This window comes from Mobula birostris, chromosome 9 (genome assembly GCF_030028105.1).
Source record: "Mobula birostris isolate sMobBir1 chromosome 9, sMobBir1.hap1, whole genome shotgun sequence".
NCBI classification, from domain to species: domain Eukaryota; kingdom Metazoa; phylum Chordata; class Chondrichthyes; order Myliobatiformes; family Myliobatidae; genus Mobula; species Mobula birostris.
In genome coordinates, this window is record NC_092378.1 from 66,218,391 (window position 1) to 66,234,259 (window position 15,869).

General features: G+C 39.0%; 1 protein-coding gene across 7 annotated transcripts in view; it reads right to left on the reverse strand.

Annotated features, from left to right (window-relative positions):
- Positions 1–15,869, reverse strand: part of ppp1r12a (protein phosphatase 1, regulatory subunit 12A) — a 245,638-nt gene that overhangs the window by 16,285 nt on the left and 213,484 nt on the right. For 5 of the 7 annotated variants that reach the window (XM_072268194.1, XM_072268200.1, XM_072268199.1 and 2 more), the window contains 3 exons: positions 7,529–7,576; positions 6,455–6,505; positions 63–238 (listed from right to left, as the gene is read on the reverse strand). In XM_072268194.1, coding sequence (XP_072124295.1) covers positions 104–238; positions 6,455–6,505; positions 7,529–7,576 — 234 coding nt within the window. In that variant the 3' untranslated portion in view covers positions 63–103. The remainder of the gene's footprint in view (positions 1–62; positions 239–6,454; positions 6,506–7,528; positions 7,577–15,869) is intronic. The other 2 variants (XM_072268197.1, XM_072268196.1) reach the window with 1 other exon arrangement.

A 15,869-nucleotide genomic window follows, 5' to 3' on the forward strand; every position in this document is an offset into this window, starting at 1 on the left:
AGTTCTCGCCCAAAACAAGAGCGAAAATGGGACTAGAAAGCTAACCAAAGTTTAACACCTGCCTGGCTGCGAAGGGCAGTAGCAATGAAGAAAAGAAAAGATGCTACAAATCCACAGCCTGCAGCTGCCTATAGGATTCAGAAAGCTTGATGACCACTCTGGTCAGAGCCCTATTCTCAGCCAGTAGTCGCTCATTTAACTGCCTCAGAGTCTGAATCTGATTTACTTGCTGCGGGTTCTGCAGGGATCAAAACACAACAAGAAACAGAATTGGAAAGCAGAATGAGAAGCACGCACAAGAAAAAAGTTAATAAAATGATAATTCAGTGCCCATTTTCCACTTGGTACAATGACACAGGCCTTAGGATTCTCTTCATAAAGAAGCATCGAGTAAAGTAACTCAAACTTGTATTATTACAACATCTATTTTCTGGTACTCAATATCTATCCATTTTGATATGAATTATGATTAGAAAATTTCCATCGACATCTGGGCTGTGAATTTATGACTGAACTTCAGTGGCAACAAAATTTTTGATTTCCCAAAAGGTACAATGACAATATAATATCTAGCTTTCAGGTCAAATTGAATGCATATGCCCATTCCACCAAACTTAAATGATGACACAGGAGTGGATAAAAGCCAAGAAATTACTGCCAGCATTTAGGGGTCAAAGGGGAGGGACAGGGCAAGGCATTTAACAGGCAAAATAGCAGAAATGAGCAACTTTGAAATATGCCCTGATGAAAGGTATCAGCTCGTAATGTCAACTGTACTCTTTTCCATAGATGCTGCCTGGTCTGCTTAGTTCCTCCAGCATTTTGTGTGTGTTGCTTGTACAATAGTTGAAATCATTTGGTGCACCCTGCTTGATTAGGGCACTGGACAGGTGAAGGGTGTCAGGGAGATGTACAAGGATGTTACTGGGATACAAAGGGCCAAGTTATGGGACAGAAGTCAAGCAGGTTGGGACCTTTTTTCCATGGAATGTTGGAAACTGAGGGATGACCTTATAGACGTATAGAAAATCATGAGGAACATGGGGTGAATACAGTCTTTTTTCTGGTGTCGGGTAATCAAGAACTGGAGGGCATATGTTTAGGGTGACTGGGGCAAGATTTATAAAGGACCCGAGGGGCAACTTCTTCATGCAAGTGGCGGTTGGTATACGGAACAAGCCTCCAGAGCAAGTTGTTAAGGCAAGTACAATAGCAGCATTTAAAAAGACAGTTGGACAGGTACATGGAGAGGAAAGATTAAAAGGGACATGGGCCAATAGGAGACTAGCTTGAATGGGAATCTTAGTTGGCATGATCAAGACAGCTTGTTCCCATACTCTGAATCTATGAAAATTATAACCTTGGTTTCAAATGCCTCCAGGGATCTGTAACTTTCTCCAGCTTCAAGATGTGATGATTCACTCATCCATTTGCCATCATCCCTTCAGCATCGTTGACCCCAGGCTCGATAATTTGTTTTTTTTTACGCCCATCTGTCTTCAGATCTTTCAGACCTTCAAAATGTTTCTTGGAATTCATTTCAATGCAACATCTTAAACCACCCAAGATAGCTTACAAGAGGTTCTGCAGATGCTGGAAATCTTGATTGCTTGTGTGAATTGGTCTTTCTGTATATCCTGTACTGATGTGTAATGGGATAAACACAACAAATTCTGCAGATGCTGGAAATCCAGAGGTTCTTCTCCTTTCCTTTCCTGTCCAAATGACAGGTCTTGGCCTGAAATATCGACTATTTATTCCCCTCCACAGATGCTGCTTGACCTGCTAAGTTCCATCAAATTTTTGTCTGTATTGGGATACTGTTCTTGACTTTACTCAAGCTGCTGATGCATAGACAAGGACAAATTACACAGCCACTGAAAATAAGTTGCTCCACAGCCTTTTCAAGAGTCTATGTATGGTGGACATATCCATTCCAATCAAGGCATTTTCAGCCTGAACAATGAGTCCATACAATTGTCAAAAGTGATCTTCAAACTGGGTCTCAATTCTGCATCTATTAATATTGGGAGGGAAGATGTTAATAATTCAAGACCACCAATATTCAACAAAATTACTGTACAATACAGCCAACGCATGATACCTCTTAAGAGATATTTTTGACTTCAAGGTTTAAAGATAAGCCAGGTTTATGAGTCTTGCGTTAGCATCTTAAAATGGTGGGCCTTTTAGAACTGCTGCTCTGCTGATGAAGATGGTGTCTGAGATAGGTCGTCAAATGCAGGCTGAAAACAATGAAGAAAGAGAAGGTAATCAAATTCAGAAGGTGCACGGCTTAGGAGAAATGATGATGTTGTTTCAACATCGTTGTTACTCCAATCACTAAGATTCTGGGAGAGGTGATTGATAGCAGCAATACAACATTGAAGTGTGAAAAAAATAACTGCCCTGAGGGCTGCAAAGCTTCTCCAGAACTAATGCAAGCAAAGTGATCCAGGCAAGAACTCAAGTGTTAAAGGACGGAGAGAGGTTTCAGAAAACCACATGTCTAATGGTTTTTGTAGTGGTAATTTTCTTTTGGTGATTCTGGCTTCAGTAATGATAACCGCACCCTTACCTTGCCAGAAGATGCTGATGGCAGAGGATTTAAACAAGCAGTAAAAGTTAGATTTTCATTTGGATTAGCTCAATTTTAAATCATATCAAACTCTGACATCCTCAAAGATCAAAGTAAACTTATTATCAAAGTACGTATATGTTACTATATACTACCTTGAGTTTAATTTTCTTGCAGGCACTTACAGGAAATTGAAATACGATAGAATTTCTGAAAAACTATAAACAAAGACTGACAAACAACGCGCAATGTGTTTGTTATGGAAGATTATTGTAAGGCTATCAATTAGATATAGTTTGAGAAAATAGTCATGTTAAACCAACCACACTAATCCACTACTTGTAGTGAACTGACAAAAATACTATTGAAAGATTTATCGCTGTGAGGGTTTCTGTATGTCATTATAATTGCTATGATAATAATAACGACAAGATTGTCCCCTCAAGAGTCAAATTAAAACTGAAATGATTTATATAAGCTAATCTTGTGTGTTTATATTCATTATGTTCAGGTTCACAGTTACAGGGAATGCACTTAGGGGGTGAGGAGCAAAGTTTAAAGGAGATTTGCAAGGTAAATTTTTCTTTTAATACAGGAGTAAGTTCCTGGAACATGGCAGAAACAAAACATTGTAGTATTCAGAAAGATAGCTGAACTGGTAGGGAACGGAGGTAAATGGAGGCTGTGCGAGCAGACAGAATGTTTGGAATCATGTTCAGTGCATGATGGGTTGAAGGGCCTGTTCTTGTGCTGGCCGAAAAGATCTTAACTATCAGCAGTGAGATGATCACGATTAGGGTATTTTTAACATTCCATTGTATCTTCTCCTCTTCCAGATTGGTACACTGCAATCAGGATTCATAACTAAAGCCAGAAGACAAGTTTGTGACTGCAAGTCTGAGATCTAAGGACACCGGAGGCGACCTGTCCTGGGGTTTGAGGATGATGACTGTGCGTGAGTGGATGGGAGTGAGGAAAAGGGGCTTATTTTGCTGTTGCTGTTTTGTTATTCTGCTGCCATTGTTGCTTGTGTTGTTCTACGGTACATTATGGGCATGCTATGTTGATGCCGGAATGTTTAGCAACACTTGCTGGCTGCCCCAAGCACATCCTTGGGTTGTGTTGGTTGTTCATGTAAATAATGAATTTCACTGTCTGCTTTGATGAACATGTGATGAATCTGAACTGTTCTATTCTCAATGGCTATTTTATTTGCATTAATGAGCAAATGTACCTACCATCTAATCAGCCAATCATGTGGCAGCAATTCAATTCACAAAAGCTATCAGACCTGCTAAAAGGTTCATGTCTGCAAGACTTGTTTCCCAGACAAAACATTGGACTGGGGAAGAAATGTGATCTAAGTCACTTTGACCATGGAATGATTGTTGATGCCAAACAGGATGGTTTGAGTATCTCAAAAACTGATCTCCTCGGATTTTCATACACAAGTCAGTTTACAGAGAATGTGCAAAAAATATAAAAACATCCAGTGAGTGGCAGTTCTGTGACCTTGTTAATGACAGAGGCTGGGGGAGGATGGCCAGACTAGCTCAAGCTGACAGGAAGGTGACAGCAAGTCAAATAATCACGTGTTACAATAGTGGTGTGTAGAAGAACATCTCTGAATGAACAACACGTTCTGCTCCTGTACCTAATAAAGTGGTCACTAAGTGTATATTCTAAAGGAATGAACGACCAACTTCCATTTTCACATAGGGGTGCATCAGCAGCAAACCCTAATCACATGGACAAGTGATTACAGCTAAACTGACTGATTAAAGATTGTGATGAATAGTTGGCACAAACACGAAAAGAACTCAATGAAGATACATGAGTAAAAGGAAGACAAATAGAATTCTATACTTCACTGAGGAGGAATAGGAGTACAAAAGCCTTGCTGAAATTACACAGGACTTTTAAGAACAAACATGGAGCATTGTCTAGTTCTGAGATCTACACCCAGGTAAGGATATTTCAACCTTGGTCTCTACACTGATTCCCAAGATGAAGAAAGATCCTGTGAGATTACAAGCATGAGTGGTCTGTGATGACAGAATGAGGAATCTCACTGGAAAACAAGATTCAACGAGAGAACAACTCATCAAATGCTGGAAAACTGTGTTTCGCTTGCTGAAAAGTCTAAATCAGCAGACACAACCTCATCAGAACCACTGAACACTGGAAGTATCTTGGAGTTTTAATGTTGTCAGATAGGGAGTTTTTGAATAAAGAACTGAGCAGACCAGTAAAAGTTTACATCTTTACAACTTGTCCTCAAGAACAGAATGCATGTCAGTGACATATCCACAAGCAAACAATTGCTACCATCTACTCAAAGGACAGAAACACTTGTTGGAAAATCTAAACATGATATCCAATGAAGGCAGTGATAAAATAAAGATTGCTAAGTCAATTGAGATCCTGTAAATAAGAGAAGGCATATAGACATGCTGCTTGAAGCAGAGTAGCAGTATCCCTGAACACTCTACAAAAGATTCCTCAATCCCAACCTATATCCAACTGAGAATTTACGAATTAGATGCATATGTAAAATCACTTCTCCTCCCAAATAGAGTCAAAAATGCAGAACAAGACTTAAAATGCAAATAAAGACCATGGTTTCACAGGATGACAAAGAAGAGTAACATTAAAACTGAACAAACATCAAAATATAAAATATTTTTAATAGAGCCCTGTACCATCAAGGAAGATGACGGAATTCAAGTCAGAATTGTACCATAGCATGGTATAGTCAATGCAAGATGATCTAGTCATCAGAATCTCTAGCATATATCACAAAATTCGTTGTTTTGCAGCAGTATATAGTCATGCATAATAAAAACTATAAATTACAATAAGAAATATATTTTAAAATTAAGCAAGTGCAATAAGAGAGCAAAAAAAGAAACAATAATGAGGCAGAGTACATGGGTTAATTGCCCATTCAAAAATCTGATGGCAGAGGATAAGAAGCTGTTCCTAAAACATTGAGTCTGTGTCTTCAGGCTCCTGTACCACCTCCTCGATGGTAGCAATGAGAAGAAGGCATGTCCTGGGTGATGAGGCATGTTGTTCTTGTGCTGATTCTCTGAACTTGGATGTGTTGAACTGATTACAAGGGATAATTTGTAATGTCCACTCTTCTGTCCTTCAAAATGCTCTTTAATGATGGATGCCTTTTTTTTGAGGCATCACCTTCTGAAGATGTGTTTTAATGGTGGAAAGGCTAGTGCCCAGGATGAAGCTGGCTCAGTTCATGGACACCACATGCAAGGAAATCATACCCCTACTTAATACTGCATTATGCATAAGTAAATCACTTCCCCAATTTACCCACTGAAAGGGAAATCTTTAACATAATTATACAAATATGCTCATTTGATTTTAAGGCATGTCTGTGCCAAGTGTGCAACTGGACCAAGGGAAAAAAAACAGGGCTTTTAGATTTTGTCAAAACAATTATATAATTCCTTTTCCAATATCAGACATATTAATACAAATTCATGTGGCATATTATTGTAGCTAAACTAGGAATTATTTTTTCAACTTAAGTAATTTATCTACAAATTGTTATTAAAGCCTGAGTTCTTCCACATCAAATTAAGTTAGATCTTTGCAGTCTGAGCTTATTAGCAAAAATTCCCTAATGTTATTCCACTATGAATCATTCGCAAAACATTTACTAATCTAAACACTTGAATTTTATTTGTGTGCAGTCATTAACAATTTACTGCACCATTACACATCAAAAGTTAAGGTAAAAATAGCAACTTTACTTGTTCTGAAAAGAATGCCATCATTTTAAAAATAGGTTTTGCCATTTAAATGGAGTTTTATAACCAGAGATCTGTACAACACTGGAGTGATCTTTACCTTGAGCTCCTCCTCCATTTCAGCGATTTTCCTCTCCAGCGCTCTTCTTTCCTGATGAATAATGGAAAATTGTCACTCTGAGCCTTTTATTTCTCAAGCCTCTTTCAGAAATATAACACCCTCATACTCCTTCCTGAAAAGAATTATTCATTTCAGTTCCTCAGATGTATGTATGATGTTCATGTGGTGGTTCTCTGAATTTGGATGTGTTGAACTAATTACAGGGGGTAATTTGGAATGTCGATTCTCTTCTGTCCTTGAAAATACTGCTTAAAATTTCTGACCAAACATTTGGTCATCTGTCATTGAATTGATGTTAACTCTTTCTTGAAAATATCGTCACATGGCTTATGCTATTTCTTATTATTCAAGGAGCTAAAAAAACACAATAAAAAGAATGCTTAAAAACTCTTATAGGCCATTGACCTGAAATGTAATTCTAAGAATAAAGATTAGCTTTATTTGTTACATGAATATTGAAATATACAGTGAAATACACAGTGAAATACACAGTTTGCGTCAATGTGAAGGAAACCTATGTGGTCACAGGGAAAATATACAACTCCTTACAGGCAGCAGTGGAAGTGAACCCCAATCACTGATCGCTGGCACTATAGAGTGTATACCGACCGCTACACTACCATGCCATTCCCTTTTACTATGTGCACACTGGTTGACCTGCTGAGTATTTTCAGCAGTCTCCATTTTTATTTTAGGTTTTTAAACTTCAGTTCAAATTCAAGTTTTAGTGTTGAATGACATGGTGTTTAATCAGCCCAAGATCCGATGAGGATTTACAGCAGTCTTGTACATAAAAGAAAAACAATGATAGAAGTACAGGGTTTGGGCTGTTTTGGATTTGCTTAAAACAATCAGGTGAAGTATTTCAGCTATTTGGCCAGAAGAGTTTCCAAATTGGATACTTATTCAGAAACTCAAATAGTTGCTAAAACATTGCTGTCCAATTTAATACGTAACAAAATTAATAAAAATAGCTTCACAATTTTGTTTTAATTATCACTTATACTCTAACAGATCTTCATTATGAATGTAGTACATTTAACTGAAGCTTACCCTTTTCTCCATCTCCAGCAATGACCGATCAGCTTTCCTTTCTTGCCTCTGAAAGACAATTGTTTGGTAAAATGAATCAGAATCAAGTTTAATATCGCTGGTTTATAACTGGTTTATAATTCTCATACTTAATGACACACAGTGGAAAACCTCATTTTGCACGTCATCCATGCAGATTAATACATTGAGATAATACAAGGTGAAATATTAACAGAATGCAGAATAAACTGCTACAGAGAAATGAGATGCAGGCAGATAATAAGGTGCAAACCATAACGAGGTAGATGAACAGGACAAGAGCATCTTATTATACAAGTTCAGTGGTCATATAATAATGGGTTAGCAGTCTTTGAACCTGATAATACAAGCTGTCCCTAAGACATAGGAGCAGAATAAGGCCACTTGGCCCATTGAGCCTGTTCTGCCATTCCATCATGGTTGACTTCTTTTCTCTCTCCACCCCATTTTTCTGCTTTCTCCCCTTTGATGCAGTGATTAATCAAGAACCTGCCAACCTCTAAATGTACTCAATGACTTGGCCCATTCTCCTAATCTATCTAAATTCTTCTGCAGTTTCCCTGCTTCCTCAACACCACCAGCCCCTCTGCCTACCAAAGCTTCATCCACAAATTTAGCTACAAATCCATCAATTCCTTGAGCCTAGGTGGCTTAAGAAAATTTTCTCCATCCCTCAGATTAGGTTATATCCTGTACATTGGTGCAGAGCAGATGCTGGAAATCCAAAATAACACACACAAAATGTTGGTTAAGTGTTGCTGAATTCAGCAACACTGAGGATATCCATTATTGACCTTGATGCTAATAATCTAATTTTCAAAAGATTCTTAAGAACAACACCCTAAACATTAACCTGTTCAAAGAAACATGAAAATCTTAGCAATTGTGAACTGCAAGTCAGAGCTTTAAAATTAAAAGATTAACACAATCACAAGATCGGATACAGAAATAACCAGTATATTCAGCAAAACAGAAATATCAATCCAATGTCAGCAATCAAGTTTTTAAAGGTTATGTCAGAGTTGTGAAGAAATAATGCTGCAGTTAAATCTAAAGGCCCATATTTTGATCATTAAACCCATTTTGATAATTAAAATCACACAGCTTTAAACTGGAAAATGTGAACAATAATGTGAGATTATTATAAACACGCAATTCTGCAGATGCAGGAAATCCAAAGTTACACACACAAAATGTTGGTTAGTGTTGCTTAATTCAGCAGGTCAGGTAGCTTCCATGGAGAAGAATAAAAGAGACGGTATTTTAGGTTGAGACCTTGTATATATATTCAATTTAACAGTCACTTTCTTGAACTGAGCAAATATGTGATAATCTGATTTGGACTGAAACCCTTTCAGTTAACTTCCTTTTAGAATCACAGCAGAATATAAATTCTCCTGATAACTTCATGCTGGCTGGCTGACTGACTGAAAGGATAACATGAGTTGATTCTGTTAAGAGAAGCAAATTCTCATAACACAAGAAGCTTTACTGTAGAAAGGGATGCTTTCTAACCATTTTGGCAATTGCTGTGGATTTGATTCGTCAACCAGTGTCTGCAGGTTATCAATGTTAATATCAACAGGATCTGTGTGTCTGTATTCCAGGCTCCCACTTCAACACTGGGAACATAAATTTCTAAGTGGTCTTTTAGGTTATTAAAGAGTTCCATAAAGATAGAGATATTTCCATTTACAGACAAAATCAGAACTGCATTGTCACTAATGATACTGGTGATTGTCACAAATGATTTCAGAAGAGAAACAATCCAGGAGAAACTTCTTTACTCCAAGAAAATGTGGCACTCCGGGCCACATAATCCAGACCAAGAAAATATAACTTTCAGAATAAGAGAGATTAGCTTTATTTGTCACACATACATCAAAACATACAGAGAAATGTACAGTTTGCATCAATGACCAACAGTCCGAGGATGGACTGTGATATAGATAGACAGACAGATGTGTTATGTCATGCACGTGATTGATGGTACTGTGTTTTGCATCTTGGCCATGGAGGAACTATTTCATTTGGCTGTATTCTTATGTATGGTTGAATGGCAATCAAACCTTTGTAAGGCCAGTGATGTTGTGGGTCATTCGTAAGGCCAGTGATGCTGTGGGGATGGAACTGGACTCTTTCACGGTGGTGTCTGAAAAGAGGATGCTGTCTAAGTTGCATGCCATCTTGGACAATGTCTCCCATCCACTATATAATGTACTGGGTGGGCACAGGAGTACATTCAGCCAGAGACTAATTCCACCGAGATGCAACACAGAGCGTCATAGGAAGTCATTCCTGCCTGTGGCCATCAAACTTTACAACTCCTCCCTTGGAAGGTCAGACACCCTGAGCCAATATAGGCTGGTCCTGGACTTATTTCATAATTTACCGGCATAATTTACATATTACTATTTAACTATTTATGGTTCTATTACTATTTATTAGTTATGGTGCAACTGTAATGAAAACCAATTTCCCCCGGGATCAATAAAGTATGACTATGACTAAACCTGAACTTGATGTGATGGGAGCAGCCCTCAAGTGTCACTATGCTTTCCAGTGCCAACATAGCATATCCACAACTCAATAATCCTAAAAGTATATCTTAGCAATGTGGGAGGAAACCACCATAGTCACAGGGACAACGTACAAACTCGTTAAGAAAAAGGCTGGAGGTAGATGAAAGATGATCTAACTGCCAAATGGTTTGTGTCCAGGTTCCACTTTCCATAGCCTGAGCTCAAAGGATAATTAAGTGTTAACCACAAAAAAAAATCTGACCCACTGGGTCTTAAGTGCTGAGGTAGATCACAAAGGGGTTGGAGAACAAAGTTAAGGTAGCCCTGAGATGACAAAAGATTTGAAGAGATCACATATAAAAACACTGTGCACAATTTTGGTCTCTAAACAAGAACACACCTTAGTCTTGGAATCTCGGTAACAGAATGATTCTGCCAACACAAGACACTACAGATATGGGAATAAATCCTGATGCAGGGTTTTGATCTGAAATAGCAACAGTTTATTTCCCCCCACTAAGTTCCTGAGGAGGACAGTTGATCACAGCGAAACACAGAAGACAGAGATTGAAAGAACAAAAGCCAAAAGGTTACAGAACTACAATGGAGAGATCTTTATGGGAAATAAATTCAGCTAGAAGGTTGGTTCTTTACAACTCAAGACAAGGAGAAATTTTTACAGAAATGTAAACTTCCATTCCTTTAGAACAGAAATGAGGAGGATTTTCTTTATCCAGAGTGTGGTGAGTCAATAGAATTCATTGCCACAAATGGCTGTAGGGGTCAATTCATTAGGTGGAGTTTGATAGGTTTTTGATTAGTAATGTCATCAAAGGTTAGAGGGAGAAGACAGGAAAATGGGGTTGAAGGGGATAATAAATCAGCCATAATGAAATGGTGGAGCAGACTACGGTCTGACTCTGCTTCCATGTCTTGTGGCCTAATGAAATTCTCAATGGAGAACTGAGTATATTAGAGGGCTAGAACCATGGATTTAAGGACACTCAAGAGAAATGGTGTTTTGACTAATAAAATGGATGAGATCTTGGCTTAGTGAAGATGTTATTAAATTGCAGAGCTCACTTGAATGACTGTATAGAGTACTGTGCAAAAGTCAAAAAAAAATTCTGGGGAATTTTCAAAAATAATGAAAGTTTCTGAACATCAAAAAATTTGCTATAAAGAGCAGTAAATAGTAAAAAAAAATAAATATCAATATTTGTTGTGACCATCCTTTGTCTCTAAAATTCTCTCAGCTACACTGTTATGCAGTTTTATGAGAAAATCAGCTGGTAGTTTATTCCAAGCATTTTGAAGAACTTGCCACAGTTCTTTGGCAGATTCTGGTTGTCTCGTTTTCTTGTCTCTCCAGATAATCTCATACAACCTTGATGATGTTGAGATCAGGGCTCTGTGGAGGACATGCCATCTGTTGCAGACATCCTCTCCCCGCCTGCTCCTCGCTTTGGTCTTCTTACTGAAGATAGATCATGACCGTGGTCATGTGTTTAGGGTCATTGTTCTGCTGCAAAATGAAGTTGGGACTGATCAGGCACCTCCCTGATGTTATTACACAACGGATGAGAATCTGCTTTTACTTATCAACATTGAGGATTCCATTAATTCTAACCAGATTATTAACTCCATTTGCAGAACTGCAGCCCCAAACTCGCAGGGAACCTCCACCATCCTTCACTATTGGCTGCAGACACTCATCCATGTAGCACTCTCCAGCTCTTCTATGGTTAAATTTTTGGCCCCCTGTTTGAGCCAAAAATTTCAAAGTTTGACAATTCAGTCCAGAGTATTTGCTGCCATTGTTCAGCACCCTGGTAGGTGAGTCTTTTGGCTTTGTTTCCACTTCGGAGGAATGGCTTTTCAGCAGCAACTTTTCCATGAAGATGACTTTTGACAAGAGTTCCCTGGACTGTAGAGGGGTGTACTTGGGTTCTAGTGGTTTCTGTGAGTTCAGAGTTGATAGCAGTGATAGACATCTTCTGATTTAGAAGGGAAATCAATTTGATGTATCTCTCATCTGCCGCACTCAGTTTTCATGGCTGGCCACTGTACTTCTGGTCCTCATCAATTGCCTGTTTCTTTGTGCTTCTTCAGAAGAGCTTGGATAGCTCATCTTGAAGCTCCTGTCTGCCGCAAAATTTCTGCTTGGGAAGAGACCTTGCTGATACTGGATGACAACTTTTGTTGCTATGCTCACTCTTCCATGGTATAAGTATTGATGATTTGAAGGTTAAACTGTCACATGGGCCACATGCTCACCTTTAAGCTGTCCTTCACCCAGTTTGATTCCTCCAACACCTGTTTCAGTTAACCAGTTTAGTTCATTCAACTCATAATTGATCATTAGAACCTGTCATCTTTATTTAATTATGCACTGAGTTACATACCAACAAAGTAATCATATTTTTATTTGATAAGTGATCTACTAAATATGACTTTCTTGAACGAAATACAAAAATTTCACTGTAACATTAAAATTTTGGAAAAAAGAATGGGTATCTAAAATTTGCTCTTGTCTCTACTATCATACTAATGGAGAAGACAAAATATAAACATCTAAAACAGAATTTATCTAAAAAATCTAGGGTGCCCAAGACTTTTGCACAGGACTGCATAGCCTACTTTTATTTATGATAAGAAAGCCAAAATCTGCAGATACTGGAAATATGAAAGATAATGGGAAACAATGGGAATATTCTTGCAAGTGAAGTAGCATCTGTGGTGAAGGAGATTAATATTAGCAGTTGACAATCTTTCATTAGATGTTATCTCACATACTGAGAATACACGTTTTCTCCTTCTTTATATTTGCTTTGAACAGTGGAGATATCAGACAGGATAGCTGACCGCTCCTCTTGCAGGACGTGGGAAGGCAAGGAGACCTCCAGTGTCCCTGACGACTAAAACTGCGAGAAGTACATCCAGCTGAAGCTTCTAACAATCTGCATTAAGGAACTGGGGCTGGACAGGATGAACTCCGTATCATTTGGAAGGCTGAGGGAGTAATAGGGCATACAGAGAGGTAGTTACACCCAAGGTGCAGGACACAGGAAATTAGTGACAGTGGGGGGGAGAGATGACCTAGCAGAGGAAAGTCACACCTGTCAAGTCTCTGGCATTGAGTTTGACTCTGTGACTCAGAAGGTAAGGTAGGAGAAAAGACAAGCTGTGGTGATAGGGTATGGGTATTTGTTAGTTTGGGGGAACAGAAAAGAGGTTCTGTGGACGAGAATGAGAACTCAGCATTCATAAGTGGGAGAGTAAGTAGCCAGAGGTTGTGGTTCATGTAGATTCCAATGACATTGGTAGGAAGAAAGACAAGGTTATACAAAGGGAGTTCGGGGAGTTAGGTGCTGAATTAAAGGGCAGGACCTTCTGGGCTGTGATCTCAGGATTGCTACCCAATGCCACGTGCTAGAGAGGCCAGAAATAGGAAGATTATACAGTTTAACACATGGCTGAGGAGTTACTATAGGAGGGAGGGCAAAGATTTTTGGATCATTGGACTCTCTTCCCAGGAAGGTGGGATCTGTACAGAAGAGCTGGTTTGCATCTGAACTGGAGGGGACTAATATTCTAGAAGGAAAGTTTGTTAGTATTACACTGTGGGGTTTAAACTAGAGTTGCAGGGGGATGGAAACCAGACTGCCAGAACAGTCAGTGAAGAGGTTGTGGAGACATGTTGTGAAGAACTCTGACAAAGTCAGGAACCAAAAGGTTGAGCATGGTGCAACTAATATCCCGGGCTGCATATACTTCAATGTAATAAGTATTGTAAGAAAGGCAGATGAGCTCAAGGTACAGATCAACACTTGATATGATATTGTAGCCATTAATAAGATTAGGTTGCAGAAGGGGCAGGACCAGCAGCTCAATACTCTGGGGCTCAGTTGCTTTAGATGCGACTGAGTGGGAAGGATGATGTTTCTGTTCAGGGAAAATGTCTGGACAGACTGGAGAACTTAGTCTTAGTGAGGTGTTACGGGTGGAACTGAGTAATAAGGAAGGCATGACCATGTTAATATGGCTATATTACAGACCACTCAACAGTCCTAGGAATTTGGAGGAACAAATTTGTAAAAAGATCGCACACAGTTGCAAGAAGCATAAGCTTGTTACAGTAGGTGACTTTAACTTTCCATGTACTGACTGGGACACACATACTGTAAAAGGATTAGACGGGATAGAGTTTGTCCAATGTGTTCAGGAAGGTTTTCATAGAAGTCCCAATGAAAGTGTGTGATACTTAATCTACTATTAGGGAATAAGACAGGCAGGTTAAATAAGTTTGTCTAAGGGGAAAAACAGATTTTGCACCTAGTGATCACAATGCCATTAGTTTCAAAAGAAGTATGCAAAAAAAAGTCTGGTCTGCAGGTTGAGATTCTAAATGGGAGAGAGGCTGCTTTCTAGCAAAAGTGTACTTGCTAAGTGGGAGGCCTTCAAAAGGGAAATTTTGAGAGCTCAAAGCGTGTATGTCTTTCAGAATGAAAGGTAAAGATAACAGATTAAAGGAACCTTAATTTTGAAAAGATTTTGAGGCCTTGGTTAAGAAAAAAAGAGGTGCATGGCAAATATAGGCAGGTTGGAACAAACTGGGTGCTTGAGGAGGATAAGAAATGCAAGAAAACACTTAAAAAATCAAGATATCTAAAGGAAGGCATGAGGTTCCCCTAGAAGACAAGGTGAAGGAAAATCCCAAGGGATTCTACAGATACGCTGAAAGCAAAAGGATTGCAAGGGACAAAATTTGTCTTTTGGAAGTTCAGAATAGTAATCCATGTGTGGAGTCGTAAGAGGTGGAGGAGACCTTAAATACAATTTGCATCTGTTTTTACTCAGGAGACAGACAGACAGAGTCTATAGAAGTGAGGCTAAGCAGCAACAACTTCATGGATCCTATACAGATTACAGAAGGTTGTTTGCTGTCTCGAGGCCAATTTGAGCAAAAAAATCCCCAGGGCCTAATAATGTGTTCCTGTGGGAGGCAAGTGCAGAAATTGCAGGGGCACGAGCAGAGATAATTAAAATATCCTCAGCCATGAGCAAGATGCTAGAGGATTGGAGGATAGCGGATGTTGCTCCATTGTTTCAGACAGACTAAAAATAAGCCAGGAAATTATTAATTGGCGAGCCTGACATCAGTAGTGAGAAAGTTTTTGGATGGTATTCAGAGACCAGATATACAAGTACTTGGATGGACAGGGACTGATTAGGGATAGTCAACATAGTTTTGTGCGTGATAAGTCATGTTTAACCAACCTTAAGAGTTTTTCAAGGAAGTTACCAGGAAAGTTGTTGAAGGAAAGGCAGTGGATGTTGCCTACATAGACATTAATAAGTGATATGAGAAGGTCAAATGGGAGTTTGGTCAAGAAGGTTCAGTCGTTCAGATTTCAAGATGAGATTGCAAATTGGATTTGACATTGGCTTTGCAGGAGAAATCAGAGAGTGGTAGTAGATGGTTGCCTCTCTGACTGGAGGCCTATGACTAGTGGAGTGTTACAGAAATCTGTGCTGGGTCCATTGCTGTTTGTCATCTATATCAATGATCCGGATGATAATGTGGTTAACTGGATCAGCAAATTTGTGGATGACACCAAGATTGGGGGTGCAGTGGACAGCAAGGAAGGCTGTCATGACTTGCAGGGGGATCAAGACCAACTGGAAAATGGACTAAAAATGGCAGATGAAATTTAATGCAGACAAATGAGAGGTATTGCACTTCGGTTGGAACAACCAGGGTAGGTGGGTTACACAGTGAACGGTAGAACACTGAGGAG